The sequence below is a fragment of the Falco naumanni genome, chromosome 4, assembly GCF_017639655.2.
Source record: "Falco naumanni isolate bFalNau1 chromosome 4, bFalNau1.pat, whole genome shotgun sequence".
In the NCBI taxonomy this organism is placed as follows: Eukaryota; Metazoa; Chordata; class Aves; order Falconiformes; family Falconidae; genus Falco; species Falco naumanni.
The window spans coordinates 80,676,347-80,689,030 of record NC_054057.1 but is presented as its reverse complement, the minus strand read 5'-3'; the positions used below and the strand labels follow the sequence as shown (position 1 = coordinate 80,689,030).

The window sequence follows — 12,684 nt, the reverse complement described above, 5'->3', positions numbered from 1 at the left end:
ATTGGGAAAACGTTGTATCAGCTCTTTTGGAGGACTATATTTTATTTAACTGTTCTCCCACCAAAGTCATGAGAGAATTTACAATCAACATTATCTGCAAAAATTCAGTTCCTCATCCCCACAGCTTTAAAAGCTTATTTTAACAGGAAAAGCAAAGGAATATGTGTTAATCACACAGTTCTTCATAACCAAAAGGTTATTTCTTTGATACTTCTGAAGTCTTCTCTAGGTTTCCTCAAGGTTTTCTAGTCCAAGATTTGGCATTATTCATCCAATATATATGCAGCCCTTGACCCTATGTAACTTTTCAGGCATAAAAATAAACTATGAGAAAACTCACATTACTGAAATGAAGACACTTTTAAAGCATTCCAAGGTTCTGTATTAATAGAAACCGCTTCTCTTCTCCCTTACAGAAGCAGTATTGAAATAAGCCATACAAAAGTAACATAATGCTTGTTTGACTATTTTTTTTTAATTAACTGTAATGTATTTTTTCTATAAAAATACTACCTTGGCGAATTACAGTGATTATAGTGATAAATTAAAATAACTATTAAGGCAAAACTGTAAAAAAGAAAGTAATTTTGTCTGTCAAAGCATATATTAGTTTTTATGTTACATTAACATTACTTGCTTTCAGAGGCTTTCAGAGGTTCAGGTTTTGCAGCAAACTACCACAGCAGCAGCCTGATAAGATGACTTGTTACCATTACTTCCCCTTTATAAAAAGGGGACTTTTCAGTCTGTTTTCTTTTCTCCTCTACAATCCATCATTCCTGACACCCAAGATGACTTTTTAAAAATGGTTTCTATCACCTTGCTCAGCAAATGGGCAGCACAGGGAGATGCCAGAGCAGAGGTGACCTTTAACTTCCAGTATATAGCCAACACACAGGTGATAGTAGGCACACATTCGCAGGTTCAGTGCTGCCACTGTTCTTAACTGTAGCTGACCTGAATTCCCGACCTCAGCTGCAGTGCTAAAAAATGCCTGTACATTTTTGGTAAGATTAAGAAACTGTTAAGTACATCAGAACCATGTTTTAAACAGAATCCTTTATCCATTCTGTCCCAAAAGAACAAATAGAGACAGTTTAGCTGCCTATTACTTTATCTGCATACATTTTAAAAAATTAAAAGACGACGGGGGGAGGTACGCTTCCTTCTCTTTACACCTTCACTGAAACAAAGGTCGCTTATGGCCATAAAAAAAAACCCACTGCACTTTCCATCAAAGTAATTGCATTCAGCCTATTTAAAATTCTCTCTTGTATCCACATAAGAAGATATTCATCACTTCCTGACTTAAATTGCTATGTGAGGTTGCAGTGTACAGCTTAAAACCTGATGGATTTTATTCTGTAAGCATCCACAACATAGTGGTAAAGGAATTATTCCACCCATATGTAACACGTAGCAATACTGCCATTAAGTACCATGCATACTAAATGCTGTTGAAATCCAAAGGGGTTTTTTGGCATCACCAAATAAAATTTGACTGCTGAGATACTTGTTTATTGAACTAAAGAGAGATCTTCCTCAAAACAGCAAGATGCCTGTCTGCATAAATCAAAAATATTACAAAAGTAGTTGAGTGAAAGCAAGGCTTTCACCTAGGTGTTTAACTGCCACAATGCAAGATGTCTCCAATGCACACGACATCAGTGTTTTCAATTCCATTATCTGAAACTAGCATTGCCATTCCATACTGCATCACACTCCAGATTCACCTAAGCACTCTGAACTGTGCCACCACACATGTTCCTATGCCTTGACCACTTGCAGCTATTAAAGGGACATATACAATGACAATCAAACAGAAATGAGAGAAACAAAGAGGTAGGTTAATTGGTTACAGATTAAACTTTTTCTTCCTTGGTTTTACATGTGGTATTTACATTAAGAGCATAAATAAAGCAATCTCCTTTTGACAACTACACTAAGATGTCAGTTAGACATCAGTTTGTCTAAGTATTCACAGAACTAGTAGGGGTGGTGTGGTGGTGAAATACAAAACTTTCCAAAAAAGAACTGGTGCAATGTTTGTTTTAACTAGTTCTTTCCTACAATACTTAGAAATACGACCAACCATTACATCTTCAAACTACAAAGGAACTCTCATGTATACTTTCACTTTCTTGCACAGCTATGATAAATTGTATAAACATACGGAATTTCCTGCTCAAATACTGTGCTGAAATACTTCAGTTGCATTTTTCTCAGAGGTGTGCCATTGCCTCTTCCAGCCAACATACTTACTTGTTAATCTGTGCCAAGAACATTCCCTTCAATGCATAAAATTCAGCAGTCATCTCCTTGGTGAAGTACTTCAGATTGGTTGATTCAATAACTTCAAGACCCTATTAGAAAAGCTTTAGTGAGAAAAGCCTTCTAAAATGGAAAGGTTTAAGATGAAAGCACCATAAAACAATAGCCAAAATACTCTCTTGAAATTTAAATAACACAGATTTATAGTATTTAATTTGCATTTAAAAAAATCTGGACTGAACAATTTTAAGTTTCCACCAGCCTACGCAAAACTATCAGATACTACAGACAACGTTCATCAGGTGATCGGCTACCTTTTCCGTCTTGTTTTTTTATGTTATGTTACATTATTATAAGGTCCCAGTTTGCTGACCTTATAATCTTATGTCAGTGGGTTTTGCCTACAATCACATTTTTTCCTTTCCTTTTAACACATACAATTTCACTTCAGTTTGCCAGCATCCCTCACTCACGAGTCAGACACTTAAAACTGACTCAGAGCTTCAGTTAGTCTTACAATAGTGTTTCTTCCTATTGTAAATAATCTAATATTCAAAGTCCCTTCTATTCACCTATCTTGTAAGATTCAAAAAAATGTATTTCCACTTTATTTTTTATTCAGCTAACATTTAATGTATTCACAGTACTCCATTCAAAGAGGACAATGACTGCTTTTAACTAACAGCATCACTTAAAACAACACTATGTACGGTATAACATGGCCAAGAAAACTAGAGCCTGCTTTGTATACAGGCAGTTTATTTAAATCAATGTATCTGATAGCCCTTGTAATTCTCCAGGTTCCACCCACTTCAGAGATAAAGTTACCATACCTGCATGCATTCATTCTTGCCCATGACTCCAGCCAGTTGAAGGTAACATTTAACTTGCTGGCGAATCTTCTGAAAGCAGTCCACAATGGGCACAGTTGGAATTGTATGAATGCGACTCAGGATGTCCAGAGCTACGTTGACCAACCCTTGTTTTCGAGCTATCTTTCCATACTGAATAATTGCCGATGCAGAAGCATGAACTCCCAACATAGCATTATTGGAACTAGGATCATGCTGAGAACTATTTTCATATGCAGTTACAATGGCTAGAAATAAAACATGCAACATTTGTCATGATAAATTAAAATTATATACACAACAATATCTTACACAGCAATACATATGAAATGATGACTTAAGATAATGAAACACTTCAAAGGAAATTTAATAAAAACAAACATTTGTCAAAATCAAAACCATTCCTGTATGTTTAAACAACAACAAAAAAACATTAAAAGAACTTATTTCAAACAATGTGTTGTCTGGAAAATTACATGATGAATGCATGCTGGACCAGGCAGTTTTACCCTGGTAATGATGTTGTCTCCACATGAAAATGCTGCTCCAGTGGGATAAATCATCTGACACAATAGGTAACCTGTTCCTCCAAGTCTTTACAACAGTCTTCATATCATGTAAGCTGTTGTTCCTCCCCAGATTAGTTGGCTGCAATCCTGCATTTATTTGGGCTGCTTCTTGAAGTTCAATTATTTGCTGCGCTGCCTAGAAAACATTAAACAATATAAACACCATAAAGGATAGTAAAACAAGCTGGCCAATTTCATCGTTAGAAAAAATCTCTATGAATGATGCCACCTTTAAATGATCAAATAAAGATGAAACCGTTTATGCTCTTTTAGGGAGCTGTCTATTAGCTGCATAAATGACCTTTAACCAATCATTAACAAAATAGCAAAAAGGCCAGGAGATTAATTCAACACTTCAGTCATTGACCTGAAGTGTTGAATTCATCCACTGAATCACCAGCACAGTATTTATATGAATGGGTCACTAGTCCTAATAAATAGGCAAATTATTAAAAAAAAAAAAAATAAAGGTGCCATGAAGTACTTTCTTACATGCTTCCAGAAGGTCCCTGCCTACCTTCAGGCTTCCCCCTTCTCCAGGGATGGAGTAAAAGTACCAAGCAGTTTATTTCATGCATGCCTAATAAAACCTAAGTGCCCTAACATTACTGGGTTGTAAAAAGACATTACTGATCTATACTTAATATTTTCTTCCTATGATACTATTTTTGTTAAGTTTTGTTAAGTTTGCTTGTTAAGTTTCATTTTGGGTAACTATGATGTGTCTTTCATTCATTATATTAAGACAAAAATTCCCTCATCCATCCTTTTATTTTGAACTGCAAATACTTTCACAAATTGCCCCTCAAATGGTAGTGTCTTCCTTTGAAGAGGCAGTTTTTTCTTAAAAAAAAACAAAAAAAAAAACCAACACACACAAAACCAAACCAAAACACCAAACCCACAAAACAAAACAAACACAACACAGCAGAGGAAAGAATTTACTGGAATGTACCCTTTCCCTTCATCCCCATCCTCTTCCCCACACACACTTAAATAAAACCACAGGTTAGAATTAAATTCTAGCATACAGGTTTGACCTTACTACATCAACCCTAATCACAGAAAAGTGCAAGGAAACATGCATGCTAAATACAAGGATCAAGTAAAAATACTGACTTCAAAACTTTCAGCAGAACTGGTCATGATCGGACTTCTTGATAGAAGCTTGCATGTACAGAAATACCATCTACATGATTCTGAAGGTGTTACTTTAAGCTATTCCACATACACCTTAGCTTTCAGAAATAAGTTTATAATGGTTTCTCACTGGTATCTACTATCCTCAAATTAATGAGGGGAACAAACAGAAGATGGCAGTAGTCTCAAACCTACTTAAAGGCAGGAGACATTTTGTTAAAACTTCAACAACCTGAAGGAAAGCCCACAAACTTTAATGGAATTTAACTACCTGTAGTACAGTAAAACCAATGTAGTATTCTCTAAGCTACCACTTGGCAGATAACAGTTGTATTCATTGTTAATCAAGCAAATAAGATAATTATTTGGAAGGAGAGGGAAAAAAAGCAGCAGCAGTCCAAATTTAGAGTGAAATCTCTTGAAACAAAATAAATTAAGCAAAGTAGTATTTTCCTACCATCATCTCAGTATCAGCTCTCACAATAGCTTAACCTTCATCCTACACTCATTCATCACGTAAATTTAATTTTCTCACAGGTATTTAATCACATACTATCTGATATTAAAAAAAAGTAATTACTGCAGTGCAAATGCATGTAACTGCATACATTTGTACTTCTGTCAGTCATTGACTAATTTATCATTTCTTCATGGGGGATATATACATATTAGATTATTCTAAAAGCTTGTTTTAATTGATATCTGGAAGCACTTAAATACTTTATTTAGCAAGACTAATCCTTTCAAGCTGCAGATACTGCCATTCTTAGGGGAGGAAAAACTTGAAGTATCAGTGAAGACTTAGCAGTAAAGAATTAAATTTCATCAAGAAGTGTTCTAGTGGTATTCTATCAGCTCAAACAGACTCAGAACGCAAGGTCCTCTGCATTTCTACAGGTAAGGCTCATTCATCGTTCTCTAAGCAATAGCCCATCAAGAAGTGCATGCATCCCTGTTAGGAAATTCCAGATTGTGTTGCACTGAGATTTTCCAGAATTTCCCCTCTAGACATGAAAGGTTCCCTCAACAGTAACAAGAGCTAAAGTTTTGCAAATAACAGAATGCAATAATATACCCACCCAAAATGGATCTCACTTCAAAACCCAATGAATGTTCAAGATCTCCAAGTACTGCAGTGCATTATGTATTAGCCCACAAAAAAAGATGAGCCATCTGATCAATTTTTCGATAGCTACCGCTGCATGCTACAAACAGAACAGTCTCAACTAAAAAACTTTAAAAGGAATCCAAATTGAAATGCACGTTCTGCAACTTTTAACAAAAAAATATCATTATGAAAAACTTACCAGCCCTACACAGTTAAATATTTTACAGTTACTAAAAGTTCTGAAGCCTGCCACTGAAAAACAACTGGCAATAAAAACCTTCTCATTCTTACCTGCAGGAGGGGAGTATGAACATGTGAGACTACGTGAGGAAGCCTTCGCCATTCTCGAATAGCTAAACTACTCGCCATCTCCACCAGCCGCTCGATGAAGTTAAGCTGTTGCTCTTCGGGGTGGCAGATTGCTAAGTATCCTCTGTACATATTCACTTTCCATGCCATCTCCTTTGGACAGCTCAACTCCACCTGGTAATGAAATGGAAAAGAGTCTAGTAAAGATCATTCATACTCCAACGCAGACTTTTAAAAATTATTTTATAATATAAAAGCAAACACTCCATTTTATTTTTTATTAAAGTTCACTCATTTTCTAAAAATACCAGACTAAACTACTACAAATCTTGTCATCAGAGGAGTCTGAGCTCTCAAAGTTATTGGCAAGGGCAGGCTAGCACATAAATTGCAAATTCAGCACAAGAGTAGAAATGCCTGCATACAACCTGCTGTTAGGGTATTTTTACACTGACAACTGTAGTGTTCAGACAGCTGAGCAAGCTGAAAGCAGTCTTGCAACAGGAGCATGAAGCTCACTGCAAACCAATTCACCCTGTATAAAGAAAAAAAGATGCTTCTCAGCAGATAACGCACACTACCTCCGAAATGCTTCAGGCGCTCCAGAACAAGTAATGTCAACTTCTCACTTCACATGATCCCGCGCCCCCATATGTCAGCACATTATGCCAGTACATTATGCCAGTATTATACTTCCTACCTGCCTGCTCTAGGACATTACTAAGTTCATGAAAATGAACAGTTAATAATTTTTTAAGTCATTTCTAAGTGCAGGTACAAAGTCAGGTTGTAGTGCTGAAGTAATTTAAAATTTTTCTTAAAATCCTGGAACAACAGAAACGTGGCAACTAAGAACAGTAAAGTACTTTAATGGTCTAACAACTAAATTCTGTGAGTATTTTACAGTAAACTTGCACTTAGCCAATGCTCCCTAGCTGACACTGCAGGTCTTAAATCTAGAACATTTTCCCTTCTTTTTCTTCTGCTTTACATCAAACCCTTTATGGTTTGATATGCAACACAGAAATCCCTCTGCATTATCTTCGTGTTGATATACTCTATCTTAACCATTACAACTGTTATTTCTGTTATCCTCAACTGATTTTTATGCCTGAGCCAGCAAAGAGAAACTGCCAGGTAGCAATCTTACACTTACACAGTGAAAATAATCTCTTTCTTTATTACATTATCTACTGGATCATTAAACACAATGGCAATGTGAGCAAACGGAAATGAGTCTTGGGTCCTATCAAAGGCCACTTGCTGTTTTAATAGCTCGACTTTAATAGATAGATTATTAAAAATGTTTCACAAAGATTTAAGAAAACAGATACATGTTTGCCATCCTTCTGACCTCTCTTGTGAATCAACCATGGAACTTGATAAAAAACAGCCACATTAAAGGATATCAATAAAACCAGAATAGCAACTATAGCAGCATAGACTCAATTATTCTTCCACATCCTAATATTTATGCAAACATGTCCTGAAACTGTTACAAGAATCTGAGTAGAGCCACAAAAGCTCCATTTATGATTTCAGCAGCATCTTCTCCTTAGTCATTTAGTAAATGTCTCATCACTGAAAATATCTCATTTAATATAACTGCAGCTGAAGCATATCAGCAGTTACTCGGGGTTGTCACTTCTACTCAACTTGCAGATCTCCAAAACCAGAACCTGTCAGACACAATTTCTGTTCAGTATTTCATTCTGTTCAAACTCACGGTTTATAATGTACTGTACAACACAGTTCTTATTTTAGGCTTTAAAGGTTTCTCAAATAATACTATTTCTATAATTAGCCACAGAAGTTGCACACTTAAATAGGACAAAAATACTAATTGTTTAAGGACAAAGGAAGTTAATTAAAATGTAAATATAACCTATATTTTTTGTAGCATATGCAGCTTGCTGCTTACAGATTTGGCTTCACATGGGCTGATAAATAATAAAATCCATCTTTAGAGACACCTATTTAATTTGAACCATTAGTACTACATCCAATTCAAACGTTGCAATGGTTGGACACCCTTAATCTAGGTTCCATCAAAAGACAACACTACCTTTAATTAATCAAACAACTTCTACTGTTTACATGGTTCAGCCTTTAAAGTAAAACATACTGATTGTATCTACCTATTTTCCCTTCTGATAAAAGAAAACGTTACAGAAGAGTAAACATACTACATTTTAAAAATGTAATATTCAGTCTGATTTTGGAGAAAGTAAGAGACACACACAACTCTGCATATTTATCATGTGAGACTAAATTGTCACAAGAAGCATGCTGTTAGGATATTTTGTATACAAGAACTTAATCCTGAAAGATATTGGAATTAAAGGATGCTCAGCCTTTTTCATAATTATGCTTCATCTCTTGCAAATACTATGAAACTCAACAGTCAGCTGTCAATTTGACATGTAATGTTATTAATTGGTAGGTATTGGTTCAAAAGACAGTACTGATGAAACAATAAACACTAATTAAGTGAGGAACTGATTCTTCTGGCTCTTTGCAATACAAAAAAACACTGCCCATGACTCTGCTTGAGAGCTTTGTCAGTAAGGTTGTATTTTTAATATGCAATTCACCCTCTTATTCCAAACTCTGGCATCTTTACCAGAGTCATTCCAGTAATGTCACACTATGTAGCAACAGTGCAATGAAGATCAGCGAGTTCCCCTTTGCTTGTGATTGAATGTGGTATCCTCACTTCCGAACTGCAGTTCTACATCTGGTTTGTTTCTACATTAAGTAATCACAGGTGAACAACTCTACGCACCATGAAAAGAGGGTATATTCCCTTAAATTTAAAAAAAAAAGAAAAAACCACACTACAGAACAGTGATACTGCATATGAAGTTTGGGGGGGGGGGGGGGGGGGGAAGCCCCAGACAAATCTACGGGTGACTCCAATGCACAAATCTGTCATTTGCCCCAAGAAGCATGAGATGGCCTAACATTTTATAATAACCTCAAGAACAATACCAGCTTATTCACATGGGATGGTTCTTAAAACAGTTGGGGAGAAGATGCCTAAGAGAAGACAAGGAGCAAGTTACCTAAATATGATCAGCTTTTTGCATGTGTAAGATTTCATCAAAATTTGCTCAGATAGAAGTACCTGCCTATGTATTCTCTCTCTGTTGCATCTTCTCAGAAAATGAGGATTCATTTACAGCATGTTTCCCTTAGCCATTTTAACTTTATCCACACACACACAAAAATAAATTATATTCCAAAAGAAAATAGATCTTCCAGATTCAAATCTTTCAAAGTGTTATTTTCTCTATGTAGCGTGCCCCGCACCTTCAAGCTGTTCTGTAACAGCCAAAACTTTAGAGTATTCATTCGTCAAGCACACAACACAGAATACACAGTCTCATGAGTGAAACCCAGGAAAGGACAAAGGGAAAGTTAAATGTTTTACAAGTCCATGCTGTTCAGAAAAATGAATTACAAGCAGGACACAATAATGAACTCCATAATGAATCAGGAAGGTCAACAGCAGGAAAGAACAAACAATACATATTCTCCATGACCAAACAAAGATGGTGACTACCTCACTTGCCATATGCAAGTTCCTTAGTTTCTAACAAAAGAAGCCAAGTACTGCGCTGTTTTCTAAAACAACATATAAGGCACACTGATGCTACTTCAGATGAAGAATACGTCCAGAAAGGCTGTGGCATCTCAGTTCTTAAGAGATCCTAAAACTCTTGCTAGGCAAGACAACCTGATGTACTGGGGCCCTCCTCTGGACAGAGCACTGGACCAGATGACCTCCAGAAGTCCTTTCCAACTCAAGCCATTTTATGGTTCTGTAAACTTTGTGTTAAACTATTAAAGTATAATCATCGGTGCTTCTGAGGAAACCTTGGAACATCAGAAAATTCCAAACTCAAGTTTTCTGATTCCACAGAGCATCAAATAAGGAACTTAGAGGGAACAACTCCTACTAGCTGTGCCATCTGGAAGCCTCAGCATTCTGTCATAAACGTATATATATAGTAGTCTTTACAATAGTTATATTTACTTCTATCTAGCACAAAAACTTATCGCAAACTGTCACAATTTAAGATAAAAATACTTTTCAGCCTTTTTTTTTTTTTTTGGTAAAGACTGTAGATTTAAACAGTGTCACTTCACAAAAGCCTACTCTTGCTTATAATTGGTCTCACCATTTTTACTTGTATGCTTTCTAGTATAAAGGTTATACACACAAAAAAATTGTTTTGGGAACACATTTGAAAGTCAATCGTCTAAAAACTAGGTGTGCCCTTGCGCTTATGCATTATGATTCTATTTACTTTATAAACCCAGTTGTAGAATCGAAGTACTTTTCCCCCAGAAGTAACCCATCCCTTTCTGTAATCAGTGATTTGAAAAATTCAGTGACTTGTTCAAATCAGGTCCCTATCTGCCTCCCTGTCCATCAACTCAAACCCTGTCTCCTGCACAGCCAGTCCCACTGACGCACCCTGCAACATCTAATTCAATGCCTCCCTCCCCTCCGCTGGTTTTACCAAGTCCTTTTACATTTTCTCGAAGGAAATCACTTCCTTCAACTTTTTGCTTCAGTCTATTTACACAGTTATCCCTGCCACTCCTCAAGCCTTCTTCACCCTCACCTCATACTCTTCTCATTGCTTCCTAATCCCAGGCTCATTGCCTGAGGTTCATTACCTGGTCTTCCTGTCCCTCATTTCTTCTTAGATCTCCAGTTTCCAGTCTTGACCATACTGGCTCCAACCTCTAGTGTTCCCAAGATATTTTAAAATTATATGTAATGGATACATTGCAAAATCAAATGAACCTCATTTTAAATGGAACTAAAGTAGACTCAAAGTGAGAATCAAGTTAGGAATCTAGCAGTAAATTTGCAGTAATAAAGTATTTGAGTACTTAAAAAGAAAGCAAAAGATGACAGATACAGGAAGCAATCCCTGGACAGACAGTACAGACAAACATTGCTACGGAAAGAAAAACAAACCTATTACACCTCTGCTAAGCAGGGCTCTAAAATCCAAGAAACGTGAAAGCCAGCATGCGCCAAGTAATCCCAATACATTTCCCGCCACACAAACAACCACAAATTTGTCTCTTTCTTCATTGGAACAGTAACTACTGCTATAATCTGCAGCGTACACCAGCCTCGCCAACCAATTAATACTGAAACTGAGATTTAATATGTTACTTTTTCAGGGATCTTTTTAACAAGGATGCTGAAACACAGCCTTACAAATATTCCTCAAATATACCAAGGTATGTAACGTAATTCAGCTAATCAGTCCCCGACCCTCACGTTTTCATACAGGTCTTAATCCCCCTTCATGTGCAGTGGAGATGAACAGAATAAATTGTGTTTAGCAGTTTTAGGTTTGGGCAGGAGCAGTTCAGAACGCTTTGGCTTTGCCTTTCAGGTGCTAAAACACCCACCCACCCCACAGGTAATGATGGCCTTTTGCCCTTTTACACCTGGAAGCACAGTTATGTTGCCCACAGACAGGGGTATGATAATAGATGTGTTTTCATACTTTATTCCCTTTCACAAAAGGAACATTTGTTCCTGTAAAGGTGTAAAATACAAAAAAAAATGTCCCTCCCCAATAATGCACTATTTTAAATTACACATTATACTTGCAAGGGTCCCATTTTAAGTTTCTCCACATATCCCTGCTGGCACACACTTCTGTGACAAGCATTTGTCACTTTTTAGCTACTCATTACAATGCACATTGTCCTTCACCTGCCCTGGCTAAATTTTTTTACATAGTACAGCTTTATAAACGGATAGAAAAAGAGAATCAAGTTTGTCTGTTGAAATTACATGGTTCAGTTGCCAAAACACCCAGCTGTGCGCTGGGACATCAAAGATAACTTCCAAAGAGCAGTTCACTGTGTCTGTGAAATGAACTGAAATACTGACTTGTTAGCAATGTAATCAGTAAAATGAAGAAAGAAACTAAACATTAGCATAAAAAGCCCTTGCTCACCTGCACCAAAGCCTCCTTCATAGCAGTCCAGTTTGAGACCCTCCATGCACATTCCAGTACTAGGTAAGGATTTATATGACCTTTGGACTGGCCATATTCTGTCAAAGGTTCCCACTGGTTCAATTCTTTAGAGCAACTACGAAAATCAAAAGCATTGTCAATTTGGTTAACAAAAAAATAAAAACTGAACAAAAGTGACTATAAATGTTGTATATCAGAATATTATCTGCATAGTTGTTTGTCTATGAACAGCTCTGCAAGCACTGTAAAAGTCTTCTCCAGATGGGAAGATTTTTATTATTTTTTTTTATTACCAGTTATAATACAGAAATCTGTGAACAGGGAAGAGCTGCATTTTGTGTCTCCCAGAACAACCATTTTAAATAAGAAAAACAAATTTTAGCTCCAGTCTGTTTCCACCAATATCAAATTACACT

The 12,684-nt window shown here is 36.5% G+C and overlaps 1 protein-coding gene across 5 annotated transcripts in view; it reads right to left on the bottom strand.

The window, feature by feature from the left end:
• The window catches only part of LOC121086374 (transformation/transcription domain associated protein), a 96,922-nt gene that overhangs the window by 24,962 nt on the left and 59,276 nt on the right, over positions 1-12,684 (bottom strand). For 3 of the 5 annotated variants that reach the window (XM_040590043.1, XM_040590045.1, XM_040590044.1), the window contains 5 exons: positions 12,248-12,383; positions 6,231-6,422; positions 3,599-3,827; positions 3,105-3,370; positions 2,263-2,363 (listed from right to left, as the gene is read on the bottom strand). In XM_040590043.1, the coding sequence (XP_040445977.1) occupies positions 2,263-2,363; positions 3,105-3,370; positions 3,599-3,827; positions 6,231-6,422; positions 12,248-12,383 (924 nt within the window). The remainder of the gene's footprint in view (positions 1-2,262; positions 2,364-3,104; positions 3,371-3,598; positions 3,828-6,230; positions 6,423-12,247; positions 12,384-12,684) is intronic. The other 2 variants (XM_040590046.1, XM_040590047.1) reach the window with 1 other exon arrangement.